Source organism: Procambarus clarkii, chromosome 59 (genome assembly GCF_040958095.1).
Source record: "Procambarus clarkii isolate CNS0578487 chromosome 59, FALCON_Pclarkii_2.0, whole genome shotgun sequence".
Taxonomy (NCBI): domain Eukaryota; kingdom Metazoa; phylum Arthropoda; class Malacostraca; order Decapoda; family Cambaridae; genus Procambarus; species Procambarus clarkii.
Genome location: NC_091208.1, coordinates 20,851,729 through 20,879,600, shown reverse-complemented (window position 1 = coordinate 20,879,600; position 27,872 = coordinate 20,851,729). Strand labels below are relative to the sequence as shown.

The 27,872-nt window shown below is 43.9% G+C and overlaps 1 protein-coding gene across 3 annotated transcripts in view; it reads right to left on the bottom strand.

The window, feature by feature from the left end:
- Positions 1 to 26,290, bottom strand: part of LOC123768213 (suppressor of cytokine signaling 3) — a 142,657-nt gene extending 116,367 nt beyond the window's left edge. The window contains exon 1 of one of the 3 annotated variants that reach the window (XM_045758648.2): positions 26,142 to 26,290. In XM_045758648.2, coding sequence (XP_045614604.1) covers positions 26,142 to 26,190 — 49 coding nt within the window. In that variant the 5' untranslated portion in view covers positions 26,191 to 26,290. Of the gene's footprint in view, positions 1 to 20,181; positions 20,583 to 26,141 lie in introns of those variants that run through there. The other 2 variants (XM_045758650.2, XM_045758649.2) reach the window with 2 other exon arrangements.
- Between the last annotated feature and the right edge of the window lie 1,582 nt (positions 26,291 to 27,872).

Below are 27,872 nucleotides of genomic sequence, written 5' to 3'. Positions count from 1 at the left end.
CCATATTCAGAGCACCATATTCTGTAGTTCTGTATATCATATCCACAACCTCAGTGTTAGATAAGGGGGTTCATAATTCTGAAGATTCTCTAGTTTATTTTCAATAGGAGCTTCACGTCTTCCAACATGGCTTCTCCCAATTCAATTTCTTTATTATGCACCCCATACCCGTCCCGTGGGCGGTGGTGTGAAGGATTACAAAGGCACATAATCGGTTCAGGAACTGAACCCTCTAGTTCGTTTAGCTAAGTAAATCTTACGGCAAAGATAACATTCTTATAATTTGTAACATATCAATACAGCTCAAATATGTATTAAAAATAAAGAGTGCATATTACCTTATTTAAACGTAATCTAGATTTATAGTAATCTAGAATAACAAAACCTCATATACGGTGCTCTAACGTGGCCGTCTATGCCCTCAGAACATTTGCACCAATCACGAATCAGCGACAACATTCGCTTAGTGAATTACAAGGGCAAACATCCACTTTGTAACGAAGGCAATTGTCTCCGCCTGTAACGACAGCAATCAAGATCACCCAAATAAAACATGAACGTCTATACTGCCGAAGCCGGTTGGTTTAAGACAATCTTGTGCAAGTGTCTTTGTAAACTTCCTTCACATTTGGTCCTTTGTTGTTCCCCATACACGAAGTATGAGTTTATCACCCTTACCATTTCTACTCTAAATGCTACGCCTGGTATTGGCTCTACAAGAATGGAAAATTTCAATGCTCTCAAACCCAATGTACTTTGTGTAAAAATAAATAAATAAATAACAGAAGGGTCACATAATACACAGAACGATTCGACAAAGCTCTTTTTTTCCGTTTCTTAAAACTGTGTATATCGTTAGGTTAGGCTGTAAAGATCTGTTGCATTGCTTTCAAAATCCGTTGGCAATCATTCTTGAGTACAATGTGACTTATTCGGTCTTACTGTGGTCCCGGGTTCGATCCCGGACGCAGGCGAGAAACAATGGCCCAGAGTTTCTTTCACCCTGATGCTCCTGTTACCTAGCAGTAAATAGGTACCTCGGTGTTAGTCAGTTGTCACGGGCCGCGGGGACACTGAGCCCCGAAATCATCTCATGATAACCTCAAGACATACAAATTTATTAAGGTTCCACTGTCGTTTCCCAGGCCCCCCCCCCTCGCTACAACTCCCCTAAGTGCAGGCGATGAGTCACAATAACGTACCTGAAGTATGTTGACCAGACCACACACTAGAACGTGAAGGGACGACGACGTTTCGGTCCGTCCTGGACCATTCTCAAGTCGATTGTGTTCAAATTTCCCTAAGTGTTCAAACACACTTCAACACGACAGTGTGGACAAAGTGCGGTTCACCCCACTTACCAAGCTAAAAAATACAATACGAATAAAACTTAAATTTAAAAGAAAAAAAACCCTCCACAGTATCTGTAATTGGACCTGGTTTCTCCATTAACAGTGATCAACTAATGTTCCTTCTCGTGCTGGTGTTAAAAGGGTTCATTACAGCAGCAGACGAAGCAATACAAGCTTCACAATTGTTTTAAAACCACTAGGCTATCTTCCAACGCACCAATTAAAATCTACCTTACCCAATTACTAATACTCTTTTTAATTTTGGTCAAAACATTCTTCACAATATCGGCAAATAAACGAGTATTGCAGTGCTGCACAACCCTTGTTGAACAGTTAAATTATATATATCATTGCGGGTGGCTGACAGTACCCGCCTTGAACACAATGTAACATGCTAAATATATATAATAAAAACTGATGTGCGTAGGAGGTTGACCTTTAAAGCAACAGCAGGTTTGAGGGTGAGAATAGAACAAGTTAGAAACGACGAAGGGAGATGCTGGAGAGAGGAGGAGGATGAAAGAGGAAGGAAAATGGAAAGATAATAACCAATTAGGTGCATGCGTGTGTGCTCCAAGCACCGCCCCCCCCCTTCCTTCAAGGTAGTCAGGTCTTCCAGAGTAGGACTTCAAGGTTGTACACCATTGCGCACACACCACACTGGATAATCACAACATCCCAGTACACCACCATGTTATATATGGGTCATCCCAGCACCATATATAAACACACAGGAGACATCTCCCGTCACGCAGGGTGCAGTCGCACCTCAAAAGATCTCCCGTATCATCTATTGATACTGGTAATGGCTCAAATGGGCCACAACTTAGGGCTATTCATGCCCGTGCCACTTTTTGGGTGGCTTAATCTTCATCAATCAACCATATATAATTACGGGCTATTCATGCCCGTGCCACCTTTTGGATGGCTTAATCTTCATCAATCAATCACCATATATAACACCATAAACTACATGGTATTTAGGGCCTCAAGAGCCCTAAATACGGGCTAAAAATACGGGCTAAAAAAGCCCTAAATACGAGCCCTAAGACCGCGCCTGGTGGCTCCCAAATCCGTTTACAAAAAAAAAAAAAAAAATAATACGGTCTAAGTTATTAACTTGTACCTGTGTATAAACGTTTTGCAGGTAGTGGGAGGTGTGAGGGGGAATGACTCCACTTGGGGGTTTTCCAAAGTCAATCCCCTAACCTTATGCTAGTACGGAGAATGAACAGAGGAAGGTGAAGAGAGTAGGTAGGTATACAGAGGGAAAGAATTCCCCCCCCCCCCCCAACTGTTATACAGGCACCAGCATTAGAGCAGACAAGAGAGAGCAGACACCAGCATTAGAACCGACAAGAGAGCAGACACCAGCATTAGAACCGACAAGAGAGAGCAGACACCAGCATTAGAGCAGACAAGAGAGAGCAGACACCAGCATTAGAGCAGACACCAGCATTAGAGCAGACAAGAGAGAGCAGACACCAGCATTAGAGCAGACACTAGACAGACAGCAGAGGCTATGCGGCAAGAAACAGGACGGTCGGGAATTTACATTAGACAACCAATTATTTTTGGTTATCCAGGAATATTCCTGCGCGGGGCCCCTAAGCCTCTGGCTGGCCAGCTAAGTGATACTTAACCGACACAACTGGTAGTCCGAGGCGGGTCCCAAGAGCTCTCACAACCACGCAGGAACAATTAGGCCAGTAAAGCAACAGTTGAAGGAATATGAAAAGTTGCATACACTGGAGAGGGTCCCCCGCGACAAGCAGATATACAGCACAGAGTTGATCACTAGCCCCCCTGCCAGGCGCCCAAGATGTCATGTCAATCCCCACCCCAGAGAGCCTCCTAACAAGGATTATTATTATTTATATACCCCGGGTCTTCAAGGGTCTCTAACGACCAGTGGTTGTCATCATTAATAATATCAGAGTTGTAGGCTGACCGGTATTTATACAGCCCGTCCTTGATTTTCCCTTAGGTCAAAAAATGATCAATTTAAAATGTTTATTCCTAACCTACCAAGAGGTTACCTTGAGGTGCTTCCGGGGCTTAGCGTCCCCGCGGCCCGGTCGTCGACCAGGCCTCCTGGTTGCTGGACTGATCAACCAGGCTGTTGGACGCGGCTGCTCGCAGCCTGACGTATAAATCACAGCCTGGTTGATCAGCTATCCTTTCGAGGTGCTTATCCAGTACAGAAAACGGGACAGCATGTTACTTTCGCCAGCCGCTTCCCAGTACGACAATTTCTAGCCTAACATAACGCATACGAGCGAAAAGCAACATTCTTTGTAAGAGGACAAAGAATGTCCTCTTACATTCTTTGTCCATTGTCCTCTTTGTCTAAGGGCTTATGGTACATACGTGGTGAGTGTGCATAAGCTTATTGCGAGGACCATGTACCAAAACAGTATTTTGGTACAATATCCTATGTCAAGAGGAATCGTTTGGCCACTATAACTCTATAGCACTTGGAAAGGATACAAGGATAGGACAATATATGAATTTTGCCCATTCTCGGGGATCGAACACAAGACCTGCAAGAAACTAGACCGTCGCAGTACCGACCAACCCAAGTGGATGAATATTGAATGCTGGGGAATGTAATGGGGTGACTTTGATCACTGATAATTACTCACAGACAGTAGTAGTGCTCGGGGATCTTACTGTTCATGGGGCAGATTCACGAAAGCACTTACGAACCTGTACATCTTTTCTCAATCTTTGGCGGCTTTGTTTACAATTATTAAATAGTTAATGAGCTCCGAAGCACCAGGAGGCTGTTTATAACAATAACAGCAGTCGAATGGTAAGTTTTCATGCGTGTAAACTGTTTAATAAATGTAACCAAAGCCGTCAAAGATTGAGAAAAGATGTACACGTTCGTAAGTGCTTTCGTGAATCTGGCCACATGTTATAAAGGTCCACCAGATAAGGGTACAACTGCCGTTTCCGAATTGCTTTCATTTCTAAATTGGTTCTCGGGATTAGGGAGCAACCTTGAGGTTATCTTGAGATGATTTCGGGGCTTTAGTGTCCCCGCGGTCCGGTCCTCGACCAGGCCTCCACCCCCAGGAAGCAGCCCGTGACAGCTGACTAACACCCAGGTACCTATTTACTGCTAGGTAACAGGGACATAGGGTGAAAGAAACTCTGCCCATTGTTTCTCGCCGGCGCCCGGGATCGAACCCGGGACCACAGGATCACAGTCCAGCGTGCTGTCCGCTCGGCCGACCGGCTTCTCGTCGGCCGAGTCGGCACGAGTCGTGACTCGTCTGATTTAGAGTCGGCAACCGTGGGGTTGCCGACTCTAAATGAAGTGCGATGATAAAAATATTTGGAGCATTGATTGGTGTAGGCTCCTGTGCCAGTTAAGTCCACTACGGGCTCACCATAGCCCGTGCTACTTGCCCCGCTCCTGTGCCAGGTAAGTCCACTACGGGCTCACCATAGCCCGTGCTACTTGCCCCGCTCCTGTGCCAGGTAAGTCGAGAATGGGCTGTCAGGCCCAGTGTCTTCATTTATTTACACAACAAAGACAGTAGTGACGTTTCTGGTCAAAGTGTCTGCTTCTTTTCTACCCGTTTATTCCTGTATATTGGAACTGGGAATTTTCTGGAACTTGTGGCTAACCAGTAATTACCGTATTATTATTGTCAATACGTCATTGACAAAATCGTTTTGATCGTTTTGTCATTTTTGTCAATGAGTATATTGTGATAATGGTTTCTCAGGTTTCCCACAGCTGACAGTGCCACATCTGAGTGCCACATAGATTTCCCCATTCTGCATTCAACTGCAGAATGGGGGAAATTCTGCAACTGCAGAATGGGGGGAAATTCTGCAACTGCAGAATGGGGGGAAATTCTGCAACTGCAGAATGGGGGGAAATTCTGCAACTGCAGAATGGGGGGAAATTCTGCAACTGCAGAATGGGGGGAAATTCTGCAACTGCAGAATGGGGGGAAATTCTGCAACTGCAGAATGGGGGGAAATTCTGCAACTGCAGAATGGGGGGAAATTCTGCAACTGCAGAATGGGGGGAAATTCTGCAACTGCAGAATGGGGGGAAATTCTGCAACTGCAGAATGGGGGGAAATTCTGCAACTGCAGAATGGGGGGAAATTCTGCAACTGCAGAATGGGGGGAAATTCTGCAACTGCAGAATGGGGGGAAATTCTGCAACTGCAGAATGGGGAAAATTCTGCAACTGCAGAATGGGGAAAACTCTGCAACTGCAGAATGGGGGAAATTCTGCAACTGCAGAATGGGGGAAAAGTACCCCAATGTAACAAACTAGGCTGGTTGTAAGAATTATCCAGAGTGGTTTATCGACAAAAGAGAATGGGAAGCTGGGCCCGCGTGGTAACCCGGGACCTGACCCCCAGGGGAATTCGCGGTGAAAATAATCGACGCCTTGTTCATAGCTTCGTATAATGAACCATTCTATAGTATTCAGTAATTTAGAGAAATTAGCCTTTATTCATTTTGTATTAAAATTGTATTGTATAATATTACTGGGTACAATATCAAGAGTATTCTAATTATTGAGTTAAGTCACCATCAGTGACGTCACGAATCAGATCAAAGTTGTAAGGCGCGAGTGACCGGCGGTCATAGGTCATCAGAGTTGACATGTCCACCATTTCTCAAAGTTCAAATAACCATTTTGGGGAACGGGAACAGCTCTGCCGTTAGATGCTTGTGTAATTTAACTTCAGTAAAATAATTCAACCAGTCTGGATCAATTAAGTACAACAGAGGTTAATTGTTATAACTTAAACCTTGCTAGTAACTTGGTAAAACTTAGACTATGCGGAAGGATACAATGCTCTAGTCTGGGGAAGACCAGACGAGGAGAGATCAGTGTGGACTCCAGATCAACTGGGAGAGGTCAACCATCTTACCTCTCTCCCAAGACCAGCCCCCAACATCTAGAGCTGGTCGTCCAAGGTAGAGTTGCTTTATGAGTTTTTATAGGGATAGTCAACTCATTGCCGTTCAGGTCAAGTAGGGAGTGAACATCTTTAGATTTTGTTTTAGTTTTTCTTTTAATAAATTAATTAGTTAATATTCTGCATTTTTATTATTTCCATTTGTTTGTTATATGTACAGTATATGAACTTGTCCTGGTCACGTGGTCCACACGAGGCAGAGTTGAATTGGGCGCCGATTCTAACATCGAATCGGAATTCATCATTCCCGTGTAATTAATTTCATACTCTTAAGTTTCCAAGGTCATCGGTTATAGTGGGGATCAAGCCCCACGGTTGATTAATTAGCATGATCGATCCAGACCTCGATCATTGCTCTGTGTTACTGGTCTGGTGGTGGCGGTGGAGGCGACTCTAGGGTTTTGCTCAAAGCCTAGGTCACGTCATACGGGTTGTAGAATCCTAAGTCGGTCAATCGTCTTGGGACCACGTGGCGTGGAGTTGGCTTTAGTAAAAGTTTTGGAGTCCCTTGTAGAGAATAAAAAGTAAGAATACGGGTAGAGGGGGAGAAGGAAAGATAAGAGAAACCCTCCCCGTGTTACACCAAGGCACTAAAAAGTGGGGGAAACTTGTCCTCTAGTGTGTAAGTACACAAATGCATAAAGTCCTAAATTTCCTTATGACTGGATTTAAGTTAAACATGTTTGGCATGTAAATTTCTTTTTACAAAACAATGAACTGATAAAGAATGTTGACAAATACTTTTTACTCAGACCACAACCTAATCGAGGTTCAGATAAGCGCGGGCAACATGCCTGTGGCCAGCCAGTCGGAATTTCCGAGTAGGAGAATTCAGCAAATTTTTTGTTAATAAACTGATTAACTGGTTAAGAATAAACAACGACCTTGCAGAAATATGCCTAGGGCGAGGTAGGGGGTATCTTTATCGTCTCTTTTCATGGATCATCAAAATCTTTGAAGTGCTAAGAAGATACATAACAAATCACATGGAATCAACATCATCTGTTGAATCAACATCATCTGTTGAATCAACATCTGTTGAATCATCATCTGTTGAATCAACATCATCTGTTGAATCAACATCATCTGTTGAATCAACATCATCTGTTGAATCAACAACCCTAGACAACTGATTCAGAACAGGGCGCTCCTGCCTCTCAACAATTGCTAGACCACTATGCTATGGCCTTCGTTGTCATGGAAGACTAGCAAAACGCAGCTGTTAAATTCACAGACTTTGTTGATCAAATCTCATACTAGAAAGTGAAGGGACGACGACATTTCGCTCCGTCCTGGTCCATTCTCAATCAACTTGAGAACGGTCCAGGACGGACCGAAACGTCGTCATCCCTTCACCTAGTGTGTGGTCTGGTCAACATACTTCCGCCAAGTTGTGACTCTTCATCTTCACAGACTTTGTAAAAGTTTTCGACAAGTGTGACCATAGTGTTACTGCGCACAAAATGTGCTCAAAAGGAATTACTGAACTACTGGCAAATTAGGGAGACGGATTTCTAACTCCCTAACAGAACGCAGAGTGTACTAATCCACACTTTAAAATTCGAATCATTCACCGTAAAAAGCTCAGCCCCCCTCCCCCCCCCAAAGGTACCGTACTTGCTCCGGTACTTTTTCTCGCCCTCATACCAGACAAACAGACAACGATGCAAACTACAGAACTGTATCATCCTTTGCAGGTGACCCTAGGCTTGTCATACGAGTTGCCAATACTTGTATAGACAAAACAAACCTCCAATCTGATGTAAATCGAGTCATTCAATGGGCCACAGATATGATTAATGACAAGTTCCAGCTTGAGTAGTAGTAGTTCTCCCCAATTCGACCGAGCCATGCTTGACTTTAAGAGAGCTTGGTCCAACAGACTGTTGCTTGCAGCGGCCCGCAGGCCCACATATCCACCAGTCTCTCTACTGGAGTTCTTCCACCACACCACCTCAGCTTCAGATATACAAGGAAATCCTAATAGCGATGCAAGTTATAGCCCCGCTCCTGTGCCAGGTAAGTTACGGGCTCACCATAGCCCGTGCTACTTGGAACTTGTTCCGAGTAGCTGAATCTATAACAACAACAACATAATAGCGATGTCTCAATGATTAAATTAAATTGCTCCAACTCTCACTGAATAGAGTTATGACCAAGACTAAACAGGACCCGACAACAGTGGTCCGAGGAAGGACCACCACCAAGGTCCTGTATACATTCCTCTCATAGCTGCTGCATTCCAAACGTTTTGTCGAGCCACATTCCTTATAAAAACTGGTGATGTTACATGCAGATTGCAGTCTGAAAAAAAATAATCACACATTGTATAGCTTAAGGGTGGTATTGGTATCATTTTTACCTTCCAAACATGCCTGTAGGAAGCACAACATCTCTCTCCACCTGTAGACTAGCTTGAGTACCGGCCTGAAGGAGGTAGTTGTTAACGATATCCATATATCATGGTCTCTGACACGGGGTCCAGAAGCAGTTCTAAGAAAACTATAATCTTGCTGTGGTCGGTCGGCTGCCAAAGAAAAAATCTAACTTCTTTTTGTTGTGGGGGACGACAAATAGTCTTTTGTTAGATCTTAAGAATGCATCTTAACTCCCCCGATCTGTTCCCATCTTGAATGATTTGTGTAAGTCAGCATACTTAATGGGTTTGCTTATCACATTCCCCAAAGGCGTTTTAGATTTTAGGATTCATATGGTTCACTCTGTACGTGTTACTGTAACTGTGTATTATAGATTTTAAGAGATGCGTCACATTCTTCGCAAGAGACATGCGCATAATCAACCATTCTCTAGCCTAATGCGTCGCATTGTTTACGTAAACTACTAATCCATTAAAAATGCGAAATATTTGTAAAAAAAAAAAAAAATGAGGACCGTAACACATTTTCTGTGCATCTGCCTCGATAGGTTAGGTGGGTTGCTTGGGTTAGTATGTTTCTGGTTAGGTAAAAATTTAATTGTTGAACGAGTGGCAAGTGTAGAGAATAGGCTGTCGTGAGGACCACGGCAAGCGTTCCTTATATCTGTATCTTATTTATATATACAAGATGACCAGACCGCACACTAGAAGGTGAAGGGACGACGACGTTTCGGTCCGTCCTGGACCATTCTCAAGTCGATTGTGAGACAATCGACGTGTGGTCTGGTCAACTTTAGCCACGTTATTGTGACTCATAGGGGACCTGAGCCGGAGAGGGGTAATTACGGGCTCGCCATAGCCCGTGCTACTTGGAACTTTTTGTTCTGAGCAGCTGGGTCTCGGCCTAAACTAAAAATACAAACTACTGAAGATAAGAGGTTTCACCTAAGAAATACAAGACATTACAAGATGAAGGGGAGTAGTCTTCAAGAATGTAGCTATAGACAGGCTCCTTCAGGATGTACCTGATCAACAGGATTGTGATGGCTGTGTACTCACCTATTTGTACTCGCCTATTTGCGTGTGCGCGTGTAGGAGGAAACGAGACAAGGAAAACTGCTAATTTTTAAGACTGCATATAAAACTATTTCAAGCTCTTTTCTGTCGTTCGAGAAGAGTTTCTTGTCCCTTTGTGCCTCGTCAAAGCAGTGGAGGAAAATGGATATTTCAGCCATTCTTCCTCCTGCAGCCGTCAGGTTACTCCGTATAATCTTCTCACACATCAAGATGGGCCAGTAACCTTCAAGGAGCAGATTTTCCCCGTCATGTTTAGGGAGATGCTGCCGGCCTCGCCTGCGCCAGTGCCTCTGCTTGTGATTCAACTCGTCTTCGTAAATTATACATCGCATTTTGACGTGTAATTTACCCATAGGACAAAAATTAACTTGCTAATAATAATAATGACTCGCTAAATTTATGCGAGTTTCCCGTTTTCTGCTCGTGGGTGCTCGGGTATATTAGGTTCGGACAATCTAGTATAACATTACGGGCTATTCATGCCCGTGCCACCTTTTGGGGTGGCTTAATCTTTATCATCATAGTACAACAGTTACGGGTTATTCATGCCCGTGCCACCTTTTAGGTGGCTTAATCTTTATCATCATAGTACAACAGTTACGGGTTATTCATGCCCGTGCCACCTTTTGGGGTGGCTTAATCTTTATCATCATAGTACAACAGTTACGGGTTATTCATGCCCGTGCCACCTTTTAGGTGGCTTAATCTTTATCATCATAGTACAACAGTTACGGGTTATTCATGCCCGTGCCACCTTTTGGGGTGGCTTAATCTTTATCATCATAGTACAACAGTTACGGGTTATTCATGCCCGTGCCACCTTTTGGGGTGGCTTAATCTTTATCATCATAGTACAACAGTTACGGGTTATTCATGCCCGTGCCACCTTTTGGGGTGGCTTAATCTTCATCAATCTAGTACAACAATTTAATGACGTTGTGGGCGCTCGGGAGAACGTCCTTTATTTCCAATGGGTGAGTGAGAGTGGGTGGGTGGGTGGGTGAGGTCTGGTTTCGTATGCCTGCCGTTACAAAGTCGTGACCACTATGAAGTAACAGCAACACTACCTTACGCACGTGTTACAGATCTGTGACACTGTCATCTGAGAGTGTCATCTGTGACACTCATCTGAGAGTGTCATTAGTGACACTGTCATCTGAGAGTGTCATCTGTGACACATGGCTAATATTCTTTTGTGAACGTCGCACATATTGTAGCTCCCCCGGGCGGCACCAGCCGGATAAATAGCGTTCTAAACTCAAAAAAAGCCAACAACTTAGACCTATTGTCTTATGTATGACCCTCTGTCCTGCGTGACAGTGAATACCAGCATTATCCTCACTTTAATAAGACTATCAAAATCCTCAGATTAGGCAAAATTGTAATTAATTTTGTCAATAAAGATGTTAATTATAATAATAATCTAAATGCCACAGAGCGTGTTACGGGATCACCATAGCCCGTGCTACATAGACACTTCGTCCTGAGTGGCTAAACCTGAAACAACAACAGCCACAGAGCGCTGACCTTTGACCTAAACACACGCACCAACAGTAAACATTGCCTTCTCATCCCCCCCCCCATCACAAATCCTCCCCACTCCCCACCACAACAACAGCCCACCACCACAATAGCCCACCAACAACGACAGCCCATCAACAACCATTCCATCACTACCACTACTACTCCCACCAACCCCATCACCACTACTACTCCCACCAACCCCATCACCACTACTACTCCCACCAACCCCATCACCAGGATAACCCCTCCCCCATCACCACGATAACTAGCCAACAAAGTCATTATGACAGAGGGATACCGGTATAATCCACACTTAAGTGAACCTTCACACGTGTTATCCTTAAGCCTAGTCAAGACAAATACGATAGCCACCAGCCTGTATGATATCTAGGACAACTTAACCATTTTAACATTAACGTCGTTGGATCCGAATATGTTGTCTCTGCTCCACACCCGATTAAAGGATTGAAAACTATTTAAAATTTCGTTAAGAGTATTTGTTAACGTTTAAGTGCTAAGTTCGGAACAAACACATTGATGTATATATACATTAGTTGTATCGTTAGTTGTATAAAACTACTGCCAGTATCAAAGAAGCACTTATCAGGAAAGCGCCAAGCCAATACGACTATATAGCACTTGGAAGGCGTCAGGATAAGGATTTGGAATGGGACAGGGAGGGAAAGGAATAGTGCCCAACCACTTGGACGATCAGGGGATTGAACGCCGACCTGCATGAAGCGAGACCGTCACTCTCTACCGTCTAGCCCAAGTGGTTAGGGTCACAGGGAAAACACATTCTGAACACGAACAAGCTATAGGAGTGACCTCTCCATAGGCTACGATATTCAAAAACAAGATATATTCAACCACGTCAATTGAGTTAATTTATGGGGGTTAGCTAGAGTTCAAGCCTTGCACAAACACAAGGGGGGTCTCCTGGGGCGTGCGTGTGTGTACGCACGCAAAACTACCCACCAGCTCCTGCGGGGTAAGTACTTTTACGCAAACTGCATGTACAATACATTAAAATGATCCAAATGGAAGTGAGGGTTGCAGATAAGGCGTCGCTGCCTCTGCTTACACACACACACACACACACACACTGGTGGGGAAATATGTCCTGCACCCTTAGTGTGTCTCTCCACGTGCGCCTGCCTGCCTGGACCTGCCCGTGTCCTTGCTTGCTTGCATGCCTGTGTCCTTGCCTGCCGCCCGCGTCCTTGCCCCCCCCCCCGCCACCAAGGTGGTGCTGGGGACTGTGGAAGCTTCAACAAGCATAACCTGAGGATGGGTTACATTACTGAGGAACACAAAGGGCAATTCTTGAAGACTGTCTTCCACGGCTGTAATTATCTCTGCCGAAAGCCTATTTTAGCAGCATGTTTGCAAAAAACATAACAAAATAATAGAGCAAAAGTGTAAAATCTGTAACAAGTGTGTTGTAATATCCAGTGTTCGCGGCATTAACAGGTAATTAGAACTCTGCTTGGACCGGTTAGTCCAATAGGCTGTTGCTTGGAGCGGCCCGCAGGCCCACCACAGCCCGGTTGGTCCGGCACTTCCAGAAAAAAAACTATCCAGTTTTCTGAAAGATTTCCACTTTTGTTAAGGCAATATTACGTACACCCGCGGCCCCTCTCGTGTTCAGTGTTCTCTGATTGTGCACTGAGGCGCCTCTACTCTTAACTCTTCTCAACTCTTCCAAACTCTTCTTAACCCTCTACTCTTCTCTATTTCCTTCCATATCGTTCACTCCAGTACATTTTACTACATGCAAATCAGGGACCTGGCCCTCCAGTATTTCCCATGTATATATATTATTTGATACTTCTCTCGTCTCCTTTCCCGAGAGTACATTTTGAGAGCTTAGAGACGGTGCCTACAGTTAGGTGGTTTCAGGTGTGGGAGTGTTGCCTACACACACCTGCTCCAAGCCTGACAACCCCGTTGATAATGCAACCTTTGCAGGTGTTTACCTAGTTCTCTTTTTAACACCGGTAAACAGCTTTATATAAACATACAAATTTGAGAGGGTGGAAACTGTGAAGACGGTACACAACACAAGGGTTAACAAAAAATAAGTCGAGACGTAACTATCGGGGGAAAGCGCCAAGCCATTATGACTATATAGCACTGGGAAGGGGTCAGGATAAGGATTTGGGATGGGACGGGGGGAAAGGAATGGTGCATAACCACTTATGGACGGTCGGGGATTGAACGCCAACCTGCATGAAGCGAGACCATCGCTCTACCGTCCAGGCCAAGTGGTTGGACAAGTCAAGACGTAGCCAAACAGTAATATTTCATCCCTAAATATAACACACAAAGTACCAAATAGCAAGACAATAAAAAGTTAATTCAACAGCATCAGAGGCCATTGAAGGGATTGTGTGGTGTCACCCCCACCACCCCATAGGTATGTGGGCCTGCGGGCCGCTCCAAGCAACAGCCTGGTGGACCAAACTCTCACAAGTCGAGTCTGGCCTCGGGCCGGGCTTGGGGAGTAGAACTCCCAGAACCCCCATCAAGCAGGTACCCCCTGCCTGCTGACCCGGGCTCCAGGAGCCACAAAAGCAGTATACTGGCCCTGCAGGCAAGCAGAAATTCATTTATCTACACGAATATTTATCTGAAGTAACATCGAGTCGCCCTTGTAGCGACACTTGCCAAGATGTGCCAGGGTGGTGATGCTATCTAACCCGAGCAGGTCCAGCATGACAAGACGGCCTCAAGGGACAGTTAACCACCATGTTAATGAAGGTGTCCAAATGTTCCGCCCCGGTAAGATAAGAATACTGAATCTTTAGTTATATCAAAGTATATTACTAGTTCTGTATGAACGGGGTGTTGTGAGGAGGGCCAGGTGAGAATACTGGGCATCCTAGTACATGTTGAATATGTTGACCACACACTAGAAAATGAAGGGACGACGACGTTTCGGTCCGTCCTGGACCATTCTCAAGTCGATTGGTCCAGGACGGACCGAAACGTTGTCATCCCTTCACTTTCTAGTGTGTGGTCTAGTCAACATACTTCAGTCACGTTATTGTGACTCATCGCCTGTACATGTCGAATAATTTAAAACGTCAACATTTATGTGAAGTTGGCAGCGACTTCAATGACCCAGTGCAACTTTAAGCTAATGGTCACTAGTAGTTTATGGTAAACAGAGGCACAATGGAGAGGCTGTCTTCAAGAGGCTAGAGAGAATGTCACAGAAGTGGACAGACGTCTTCCAGGTAGAACGAGGCTTTAAAGGCCCCCTTAATCTGGACTTCGATAAAGACATCAACACTAACCTCTCACTGGCTGACAAATGGTGGAAATTGAGAAATTACGGCGAGATACTTTAAACATTAAATAGAGTGGTTGACAAATGGAATGCATTAGGCAGTGATGTGGTGGAGGATGACTTCATACACAGCTTCAAGTGTAGATATGATAGAGCCCAGTAGGCTCAGGAACCTGTACACCAGTTGATTGACAGTTGAGAGGCGGGACCAAAGAGCCAAAGCTCAACCCCCGCAAGCACAACTAGGTGAGTATAATTAGGCGAGTACAGCTGGATGGACAGCGCTTCAGATTCGTAGTCCTGAGGTTCCGGGTTCGATCCCCGGTGAAGGCAGACAAATGGGCAAAATGTTTCTTTCATCCTGATGCCCCTGCTACCTACCAGTAAATAGGTACGTGGGAGTTACAGCTGCTACGGGCTGCTGCTTCCTGGGGGTGTGTAACAAAAAGGAGGCCTGGTCGAGGACCGGGCTGCGGTGACACTAAACCCCGAAATCAAGATAACCTCAAGAAGATAACCACTAGTGACGCCAGCACCTGACGTTCCTCCACTGCCTTCAAACAGCCCTCACCTCTAGCAGTGTTAGTGTGGTAAATGTCTCAATACTATGCGTCAATATGCGTCAGTACTATGCGTCAGTACTATGCGTCAGTACTATGTAATGATTTTTACCACCCTACCTCTATGTACTTGCCTACATGTGGTTGCAACGTCGAGCTAGACTCCTAAATACTACCTGGTTGATGGGGTTCTGAGAGTTGTTCTACTCCCCAAGCCCGGCCCGAGGCCAGGCTTGACTTTTGCTAACTTGGCTCACTTTGACTTTACTAACTATGGAACATTTAATAGCGAGAGCACTGGAAACATTTATCAGTCGCCAGTCCTCATGGAACGTTAATTACAACTCTGCATTCACTACCCCAGTGGTCGAGTGCCAAATCGTTCCCTCCGTCATATCCCATCTCCTTGCCCTCGTATCCCCTCTTCCCTCTAAATGTTAACGGCTATATAATCACACTGCCTTAATGCTAGCTCCTCTTACGGGCTATTAATGCCCCTGCCACCTCTTAGGCGGCTTAATCTTTATCAAGCATCATCTGCTTGCTCCTCATAATTACCTCAATAACAATATGAGTGACTGCGCATTAACGCAAACACCGCACCGCGCACACTACACCCACCAGTACACACATTTATTCCCGTGCTTGGTACCTGCACAACACTTACGGGCTATTCATGCCCGTGCCACCTCTTGGGTGGCTTAATCTTTATCAATCACCTGCACAACTCACACAGCCCCGCTCCTGTGTCAGGTGAGTCCACTATGGGCTCACCATAGCCCGTGCTACTTGCCCCGCTCCTGTGTCAGGTGAGTCCACTATGGGCTCACCATAGCCCGTGCTACTTGCCCCGCTCCTGTGCCAGTAAGTCCACTACGGGCTCACCATAGCCCGTGCTACCTGGAGCTTGTTCCGAGTAGCTGAATCTATAACAACCTGCACAAGGGGGCAGCCTGGCCGAGGGCAAGTCGAACCAGAGCAAGGGGGTGAGACCAATTGTATTTCCTAACTGTTTAATGTGACATGCAAGAGTGCACAATGTGTGTCGTGTCCCTCGAGTGCAGACACCAAGAGTGCACAATGTGTGTCGTGTCCCTCCTAGAGTGCAGACACCAAGAGTGCACAATGTGTGTCGTGTCCCTCGAGGGCAGACACCAAGAGTGCACAATGTGTGTCGTGTCCCTCGAGGGCAGACACCAAGAGTGCACAATGTCCAGGACTCTACAATAATCGGGAAGATCAAGTACGTCTGGTATGCAGGCGATGAGTCACAATAACGTGGCTGAAGTATGTTGATCAGACCACACTAGAAAATGAAGAAACAACGACGTTTCGGTCCGTCCTGGACCATTCTCGACTTGAGAATGGTCCAGGACGGACTGAAACGTCGTCGTCCCTTCACCTTCTAGTGTGTGATCTGGTCAATACACCACCACCCTCCAGCAGATTAGAGAAAAAAATCTTATTTTAATAATAGGTAAAACTGCAATATATTGGGAAAATATATATTTTATATACAAAGGCAAACTCTGGCCTTAACCAACCTCTAACCAAGTTTTCCCTTTATTGTTTACCATTTGTTCGTCTGCAGTCTGGTTACATGGTTATTTTTGTAACCTGGATCACAAATGCACATTCAAGCTGTTGCTTGCCGCGGCCCGCAGGCCCACACCCACTACAAGTGGGTATATACTTCATTCATTCATACTTTACAGTGTACACATTTGTGTGTAGTGACCGGGTAATCATTCATACTTTACAGTGTACACACTTGTGTGTAGTGACCGGGTAATCATTCATACTTTACAGTGTACACATTTGTGTGTAGTGACCAGGACGCAAAATTTAAAATTGCCGCCAATATCTACAACCCTACGAATTCTTTCACATTTTAAAAGCATTACAATCACCTTCTGTGGTTGATTGTTCAATAAATCCCTGAACTAAATGTTAGACAAATCTCTCACCCTGTCCATGGAGGACAGAAGAAAATGTATATATGCTGGTTAGCATTGTAAATGTGTGGCCACGTCTGTGGTAGAAAAATAATAAAAAAATAATCCTTTCACAGACTGGTCCGACACTTTCTGCAGTAATGCAATTCCCTCTTTAAAATGTCCACTTCAGTTCCGGCAATATTTTAGGCAACTAGCCCTGAGTAATCTCTCTGGTTGATTAGAGTACTGAAATCTTTTTTTTTTTAACTTGAAACATTTTCAATGGGCTTTAGTCCCCTTTGTTTCTCAATCGATTTTTTTTAACGGGTTGATAGATTCCGTTAAAAATAAGGCGTATTCTGCTAGAGAATGGGTTGCGGCGTCTAAATTCTAAGTCATGTCTTACTTTCTGTCTTCCCATTCACAGACACGAAAATGGTTAGCCAGTGTTGGAAACAAAGCCTGTTATCGAAGGCTCCCTAGGTTGTTAGCCTCCGCCAGGAGGCTACTAGCCTAGGGGGATACACACAGACATTAACTCAGCCTCATAAGAACATAAGAACAAAGGCAACTGCATTAGGCCTATTGGCCCATACGTGGCAGCTATCTATAACCACCCAATCCCACTCATATACATGTCCAACCCGCGCTTGAAACAATCGAGAGACCCCACCTCCTCTTCTGGTACGATATGTTTTGTATCTATGCGCACCATCGTACAAATATCGTCATGGACAAATAGAAAGTAGAATTTGGTACTATTAATTTTATCAAGTCCGAAAACATACAAATGAAAAACAAAAATGCCTAAGCCTAGGAATTAAAATGGCACATATGTACTATATAAAGTCTGAGATAGTGTGTATTAGGCCTAAGATAGTTAGGTTGGTTTCGAGACGTCCAACCGTGGACATCAAGAGAAAGCTAGATCACTTTCTCCAAGGAGTGCCGGACCAACCGGCCTGTGGTGGATATGTGGGCCTGCGGGCCGCTCGAAGCAACAACCTAGTAAACCTGACTCAACCCTGGCCTCGGGCCGGGCTTGGGGGAGTAGAAGAATTCCCAGAACCACAACAAGCAGGTACCACGGTGACAAGGGGCGTATCAAGGGAAAGAACTGATGATTGATTGATGAAGATTAAGCTACCCAAAAGGTGGCACGGGCATGAATAGCCCGTAAGTGGTGGCCCTTTTGAGTCATTACCAGTATCAAGAGCTGATACTGGAGATCTGTGGAGGTGCGACTGCACCCTGCGTGACGGGAGATGTCTCCCGGACCAAATGGTGAAAGAACCAAGCCATTACGACTATATAGCACTTGGAAGGGTCAAGATTAGGATTTGAGATGTGATGGGGGTTATGGAATGGTGCCCAACCACTTGGACGGTCGGGGATTGAACGCTGACCTGCATGAAGCGAGACCGTTGCTCTACTGTCCACTCCAGGTGGTTGGGCCAATTACCTCTGAGTTTACATAGCCTGCACATTTGAACCTAACCAAATGTGAAGAATCAGCAGAACTATTCACGTACCTTGCGTCAATATGTAATTTAATGTGAAAAAATCCCAATGAAGAGAACTATTGCAAATATTCAAGAAATTTATTTCATTCAAAATGATGTACTACCAGAAATCTGTCAAATATCGAAAATTTGCTCACTTTGTGCACACGACTGTAAACTTTGCATAGATGCCCATTGGGTGGATGTGGGGCTGCATAATTAAACAATGTGTAATTGGTTCAACCACAGATGTAAACTGCTCAGCTTAGTGCTGTGGTCCAGTTCTTGAACCAATCACGACATAAATGACTACCGATACGACCACATATTTGATACGTCTTTAAATACAAAGATGTATAAATATTAAACACACACATCCACATTCAATATGCATGTATGCATATAAACATACATGAATTATACACGTACTATACATATATTCATATATGCAATCGGATTCATATGTTACATTAAATACATTAAACAAACTATCTTAGCGAAATGAGTTTTGGGGTTCAATACCCGAGCCCATTACGTGACTTTTCCACTACAGCCCACAGGATAGGCGCATAATAAATTAACACCATCCCAAATCCTTATCCTGACCCCTTCCAAGTGCTATATATATAGTCGAAATGGCTTGGCGCTTTCCCCTGATAATTCCCTCCCTCCCACCTGTAGAAGTAGAAAAAAAACTTTCAAAATGAAATACAGTAGGACTAGCAGCCCCGGAAGACAACTACAAAATTTTCTCCCTCACAAGCTTCCATACATCCGCTTGTAGCCCCACCTCCCCCCCCCCCCCCCCCAAATCATTGATACACCATTCCACTTCAACAAAATCGACGCTGCCCCCGACACAGTACGCAAAATTATTCACAAATACAAGAGGGACATTGGGAGGCAGCGACTGATTTGAACCTTTACCATTCAGCTTCCTAGAAAGCCAATCTATACAAGCATGCAATGGTGGCTACTCCACATGTGGATTCCATGAATGAAAAAAAAAGTGTTTCATACTACATTACCATCGCGTGCTTCCAGCGTCCAGTAGAGACCCTGGACAGGCTAGAAAAAAAGTCACTCAGCTTATACAAATCGTAAAAATATAAAAATATACAAGGCGGAATGGCAAGCCATTTCATTCATTCAACCTTTATTTACACTCGCCATGGGTAATGTGAGGCTGTTCCTACGAGGTGCCGCCCTCAGCTGGCGAGGTGCTGGCTTCCTCAGCTCAGATGCTGCATCTCTCACCTCAGGACAGCTGAGGAGCAGCCCAATAGCCTTAGCATCGAGGACGACCCGCCAATATATGGGTCACGACCTTGTCAAACTCGGCTTTAAGTTCTTTACCATGGAGACCGTCTGACTGAATCACATTCCCAGAATAGCGGTGTCTTGTAGACAGCCCCAGGAGCTCGGCAGCGTCTTGTAAGACACCACACCCGCCCCTCAGACCTCAGCACACCTCCACCAGCCCCACACGCCACTATGGGGCTGCTAGAACCCGAGCAAAATGCCGTATTTATGGATTGACTCAAGGGTAAGGGAGGATCAGCTGGGGCTTGACGGAACGGTTGGTAGACGACTAACCTTAGTGACTTGTCGCCTTCAACGCTATCCACGCTCATCATCTTGACCGCTGGTTCACTCTCATAGCGTGAGGTGCAGCACACACACACACACACACACACACCAGGGGGTCGCGTCTCACAAGCACACGGGGTGTGGAAATGGGCCTAAAATCCCATCACAGCTTAGATATCTTCACCGATTCCAATTTTAGAAGTCTTGGCCAATACCGAAATGTTGAAGCCTCTGGTGTCGAGGCCGAAAATTTTATAGCATCCAAAACACATCCACGGCAATGATGAGAGTCAGGTGGTGGGGCCTGGCACTCAGGATGGGGTAAATGAGAGGCCCATGACACAAATGAGGCAGGATAAAGAGGATGTACAGCCAACGCGCGCCACGTCCACGGTACCACTGGCAGGCCAGGCGCGTGTCCTCTCGTCCCCAGCCACTCTCCAACAACCTTCACACACACTATGCAATCTTTCAAGTGCCTCTCCCACCCAACTCACTCAATATACCTCTCGATATGCACGCAACAAACCTCCCACTATTTCCCCACAATGGCAATTCTGTCCAGCAGGTGGTACAACAGTTTACGAGAAGAGCCTAAATTAGGCAAGTTTACCATCTAATAATAACGCGGCCGTTTTCTCTGGGTTCTAGGAATGGCTCCCACGTTCCCATGGCAAAGGAGGAAACAAACAAAGAGGCAGACAGATGACGATGTCTTTCAAGAAATGCCTAAAGATCTCTCATTTTCTCTTTACATTATGATTTGATGTCCCCAAAAGTATAGATGCATTATAGGAAGTATATAATCCGTGTTGGCTATATATGGAATAATTCTGTAACTCGTATGGGAAGCCTAATTATTTCTGTTCGTCAAAGTTAAGGCAGCATCTGTATTCTCTTGTTAATTCATTACAGCTGAATTAAATAATCTTTATGAAGCATAAAATTTTAATTAGCTGAATCAGTTATAGTGATTGTTTGCATAGTGGAAACACCAGGAAGCCTCTTCACCCATGAAAGGCAGCGGCTATTTCTATTCACCCAACGTAGTATATACAGTTATTATTTAAATAAGTATTGGTGGATATAAATAGAAGCTGCCTCGCATGGGCCAACAGGCTTCCTGGTGTTCCCACTATTCACTGGTTGAAATTACAGTTAAGTACTGGTTGAAGGAATGGCCATTTGGTCCAGAATATTTCTGTTTACATATGTTGTAAATGGTAACATATGTAAATTAAATTTACATATGTTGACTGGTAAATTTAATTTGCCAGTCAATCAGCGGTTCAAGTCCTTAGGGCTAAGACTGCTAACCAGACATAACAGGGCGGATCTCACTGAAACATTACTGAACAATTTGGAGGATATTGATCTAGACCACTTCTTCAACCAGGTCAGCTGCTACACTAATAAGGAACAACAGTTTTGAGCTCAAGCCACAATGCAGGACAGAAAACAGATTTTTTTTTTTTTACCCACAGGGTTTTAAACCCTTGCAACCGCCTAACTGTTGAAACCGTATGCGCCAAAACACTGTAGATTTGTATAATCCAGCTCGATAAAATCAGGACAAATATTTTGGGAGGACCTCTGACGAGGCTAGGCTCTTCCAGTACAGGCTAGGCTCTTCCAGGACAGGCTAGGCTCTTCCAGGACAGGCTAGGCTCTTCCAGGACAGGCTAGGCTCTTCCAGGACAGGCTAGGCTCTTCCAGGACAGGCTAGGCTCTTCCAGGACAGGCTAGGCTCTTCCAGGACAGGCTAGGCTCTTCCAGGGCAGGCTAGGCTCTTCCAGGGCAGGCTAGTTGGCTAGCCTCTTCCAGTACAGGCTAGTTGGCTAGCCTCTTCCAGTACAGGCTGTAAACTGTAGTTTCTATTCTCAAAGAGTACTTGTTGGCACAGATTGTACACTAGGTTTTTTTCTTTCACCTTCACGCATCATCATTATTATTATTAACATCTTTATTGACAAAATTAATTACAATTTTGATAGGTCTTATTAAAGTGAGGATAATGCTAGTATTCACTGTCACGCAGGACAGAGGGTCATACATAAGACAATAGGTCTAAACTGTAGGCTGAAGCACATATATATCATGGTTACAATCAATGTTTTAATGTATGGATATGTGAAAACAACTTTCTATTGTGCACTGCCACACAAGGGCAGGGATGGGTTCATAAGTGATACAGCTTAGAAGTAATATAAATAAAAATTGTTCTTCATTCTTTAAAATGGACAAGCAAATTTTGGGTAAATTGTTAGGATGTCGTCCAGAACACCCGAGTCAATAAAATAGTTACACAGTTGGTGGTACAAGAGGCCAGGAGGTCTAAAGTCCTTTACGGTTTCACATTCAACAATATAGTGTTCTAGTGAATGCATTAAAGGTTTATCACAGAGTTTACAATCTGAGTATTCTGGTAGTGGCTCAGCCTCACTAACCTGCCAGATGTGTCTATAGCCAAGGTGAATTACCACAATGACTACATCACATTGCCTGGTCCGGTTACTGTGCTGACCATACAAATACCTATTATTACAACACTTGTCATAACTTTTAATACTGCAGCTTTCAGGTCTCTGGCCATTTCTTAGTTCTTCTAAATCTGAATTAATTTCTTTAATTTGTATGTTTCTAATAACTGCATTAGATAGTCCAAAGTCATAATCAATGTTTTCTTTCCTGCAAGCCTCATTGGCCAATTGATCTACAAAGTCATGTTTTCCAACTCCAACATGGGATGGGATCCACACAAATTTTATACAAGAGTTATTATCATTGGCAAAAATTACATTCCATTTAATATTACAAGCTACTTCCAACGTACATTGTGATGGGTTATTTAAGGACTGCAGAGCACTTTTAGAGTCACAGAATATCACTCCACCACCATTGAGCTTAAGGTATTCAGTGGCTAGATAAATACCCAATAGCTCGGTCTGTGTCGTGCTTGCCCAGTTGTTCAATCTCTGTGTACTAGTCATGATCATTTCATTCCCTTTATACACTGCACATGCACAACCTGTTCTACCATTGCCTAACTGCACAGAGCCATCAGTAAAGGCATAGGATTCAGTCGGTTTGAGAATTTGAAGATGACTGTCAATATGTTACCCGAAACGCATTGCGTAATAGTGGCTTTAGGCATTGTATGTACTAGCTCTATCTATATATCAATCCATTAATGTAACATCACTTGTATGTATGTATGTATGTACCTTACCTGAATAAACATATTTATTTATTTAATAGCTTCTAATAGTGGCCGCTCAGCCTACACCACGCCCCAAACAGTAGTAGAAATTGATATTGGTGTTTCATTATCAGTGACTACTAAAATATCTAATGAAAATCTCACTGGCCTAACAAATTCATAAAGGCCTGAAAATCGTAGCATTAAATATGATAAATATCGTGAAGACATTTATATATATATGGAACTAATAGAGCAAGAACTCGGCATTGTGATGTTATAGTGGCCAGAATACGCCTGGGATATAGACGTATCTGGCAGCTTTCTCAAAATCCAAATGTCGAGGACACAATGTATCAACTTTGTGGAAGAGAAAACATGCACTCCCTTGAACAATATATTGTAGAATGTCTGATATTGACCGACTTTCGCCCTCCTGGGCTGAGGTAGGCTGAACTAACTACTATATGAATACTGGAACACTTGATATATTGGACTTGTACCCAAAATTCACTATGTAATACACGTGTTATACAATGTATGTACCTATAACATGAGCTTATAAAAGCATCTTAATTACCTTCAGTGGTTAAGTGTTTAATAGCACACTAGTTTCTCAAGAAGCTATCTTACCCTGTCAAAGTAGGAGACACATGGGTGTATATGTATATATGTGGATATATATATATATGTATATATGTGGATATATATATATATATATATATATATATATATATATATATATATATATATATATATTTATATATATATATATGTATGTGCATATGTATACAGGGTATGTGGAAGCTGGTCAGAATTGCATTTCACCTTTGTAAACGCACATTAATGACTATGTAAAAAGACACTTCAAACTATGTAGGACAGACGTAAATCTAATTTATGTTTGTAAGTTAGTGTTTTAAAAGCACTACAATCACTGTTAACTAATAAACCACTGAATTATATGCTTAACAGATCTCTCACCCTGTCCATAGAGGACAGAAAATGTATACATGCTGGTTAGTATTGTAAATGTGTGGCCACGTTTGTGGTAGAGAAAAGAAAGTACAGGCTAGTTGGCTAGACTGATCTCTAGTGTCTTGCCAGATGGAGGTATGTAACTAGTTCACAGCTCTCTCTCTAGATCTATTATACTCTCTAATCTCTCAAGAGTTCCTGCAACCAGGAGTTGTTACCTAGTAGTAAAATAGGTACCTGGGTGTTAGTCAGCTGTCACGGGCTGCTTCCTGGGGATGGAGGCCTGGTCGAGGACCGGGCCGCGGGGACACAAAGCCCCGAAATCATCTCAAGAAAACCACTACCAGACCTCTCGGGTTAACGTAGGCCCGCATTAAACAGCTTGCTGGACTTTTAACAAGTCCAGCACGACCCCAGGCAGGACTTCGGGTGGAGTAGAAGAACTCTTACAACCCACTACAGGTATATAGAACAGGGTGGCAACACATTGCTATTTACGTAACCTGGTTAATATAGATAATTCTAAGTGATTGTCAATAATTAGTTTTTATGCTCATTAGTTTATGCCACATAAGCCTATACTTGGCGCCCTCAGTACTTCAACTGTCAGGGGTAATCACAGTGATTAAGAATTAATTTAACGAGGCTTTTCTCCGGAGTAGTTATGAAGACCTCGGTATAATGATTGCAACAGCAACGTGTTTATGACGTGAACGTTGTTACAAGGGAGCCGGTCGGCCGAGCGGACAGCACGCTGGACTTGTGATCCTGTGGTCCTGGGTTCGATCCCAGGCGCCGGCGAGAAACCATGGGCAGAGTTTCTTTCACCCTATGCCCCTGTTACCTAGCAGTAAAATAGGTACCTGGGTGTTAAGTCAGCTGTCACGGGCTGCTTCCTGGGGGTGGAGGCCTGGTCGAGGACCGGGCCGCGGGGACACTAAAGCCTCAAGATAACCTCAAGATAACGTCAAGATAACCAGCACTTGAGACTCGTCTGGTGCCGTCAGTGGTTGCCTTGCGCGTCCGCGGAGCTCGCCCGCACGCCCGCGTCAACATAGTGGACAAATGCCCAAGAAACCATCGGACATTATCTAACATCAATGACCACACTGGAAACACTAACCGAAACTGTATTTTCCGCTTGTTACAACTTGTAATAAAGTAGTTACATCTTGGCTTAACGTGTATGACTTATTGGAACGTTGTTACAACTTGCTATATTGGTTGTTATAACTGGTTAGGAGGTGTTAAAACTTGTTGGAACGTTGTACCAACGACGTAGTTTCGGTGTGTGTTTAGCGGGTAATATCTCCATTGTCCAAACAATTATGTATTAGCTATAAGACCTACCATTTATGTATAATGACTAAATATATAATTCTTGAAATAGAACATTCTCAGTAACTAGCTGACATGTAACTATAAAAGATGTGAAGGATAGATGAAATTATTTATATAATAATTTAAGATCAGGTCTGATAAAGACCTTTTGTGCCCTGTGTAATGCTTTTTTGCGCTACCGCTCACAGGACGAGTATGCGGTGCACAATAAACTAGCCGCCCCCGACGGCAACAATCGCTCAACAGTGCGGAGTTGCAAACAAAATAAGATCACCACCGACATTTAACAGCGTTGTTATTATTCAACACATGTAACCTAACCATACTACAGTTAACACTAGTCTAACACCTGTCCTCCGCCTGAGACTAATACGAGTACCAGTGGGCCAGCCAGAGGCTCAGGGCCCGCGCAGGAATAGCTATTTTACAAATAAAAATAATAATTAACCTTCGTTTTGGTCGGGTTGATCGAGGGGATTACTGCGCCTTCTTGACATCTTCACTCAGTTCCGTCGACACCTCTGCCTGCTGGAGACTTACTGTTGAGTGTGTGCAATCCGTCCTCGACTCAAGTCCATTACACCCAGCGGTCAACCCCACAGACGCAGTCATAAATTTTAACATGCTGTTCATTCAAAACGGGAATTTTCTCAAGTATAAATTAATATTATAATATATTAGCATATTGTGCATAAATAGGCATAGGTTAGGTTAGGTGTTTAGGTTCTGTTGGCGATTATTTGTATTTGTAGTACGTGGGTGAAGCATTTATAGCGTTGTGGTTCGAACAAAATTCGTCAGTGAAGCACTTGTTCCGGATATGTTCGAATGTCAGCAGTTGTGAGTCGTGTGTAAACCGTTTTTCATTCATAAACAGGGGGTTTGGCGGGTGCATGGAATCACTTTTGGATCTTTGTTTGGAGGACGGGCTGTATTTGTAGTACGTGGGTGAAGCATTTATAGCGTTGTGATTCGAACAAAATTCGTCAGTGAAGCACTTGTTCCGGAAGTGTTCGAACGTCAGCAGTTGTGAGTCGTGTGTAAACCGTTTTTCATTCATAAACAGGGGGTTTGGCGGGTGCATGGAATCACTTTTGGATCTTTGTTTGGAGGACGGACTGCCTCTAGTGACCAGAGTACTCGTGAACCACCAGGAGTACCATTGCCTCGTTCCACAGTCCCGGTGACTGGTACACCTGTCCTCTTAAAAAGAACGTCGCTCTTGGCCGTTTGTCCGTATGGCCGAATTTGGACGTAATTTGAAAATAAAAAAAAAATTAAAATAAATTTGGGATTTTTTTTTTTCAACAACAGTAAGTTAAGGGTCCTCTGATAGGTTAGGTGGGCAGGAAATTCTCATAAAGTTTCAAAACGTTATGAAAAACGTTAATTTAAAGTTTCCTCTCATAACCTCTGCGCGTACGCCGGACGACTCAAATAGAAAACGGAACAGAACGTCACTTTTGTGAGTCGATTTCATTTCAAATTACGTCCAAATTTGGCCATAGCGCGCATACGAGCCAAAAGTGACGTTATTTTTAAGAGGACGGGTTGGGTTGATACGTTACCGCGTATACAAGACTCTTCGCCAGAGGATATTAATTTAAAACCTACTCCTAACCTAACTTAATCTAATCCCACCCGGCCTAATCGATCCCAACCGAGCCTAACACAGCCTAAGCTAATATATCCTAACCTACCGTGACCTAACTTGATAATATACGGCTTTGACCACAAGTTACAGCCCCGCTTCTGTGCCAGATAAGTCCACAACGGGCTTACCATAGTCCGTGCTACTTGCAACTTTTTGTTGCAAATACCGAATCTTAAACAAACGGTTTTGATAAACAGAATTTACGGGCTATTCATGCCCGTGCCACCTCTTGGGTGGCTTAATCTTTATCAATCAATCAATCGACAAACAGAAAACGAGGTTTCTGGAACATCTTGCGAATGATTTAACCCCCCCCCCTAACTGCAGACCTTGGCCAAGATTCATCAAACACTTACGAAACCTATACATCTTTTCTCGCTCATGTATTTTCCAGCATTAATACTCCATAACCCAAGGTAATTATTGTTAACACCTCGTAGCGCCTTGGAGTTTATAAACGGGTAAAGAAATGCAAACTAAGCTGCCGTTCTTAAGGGAAGATGCACAGGTTTCGTAAAGGGATGC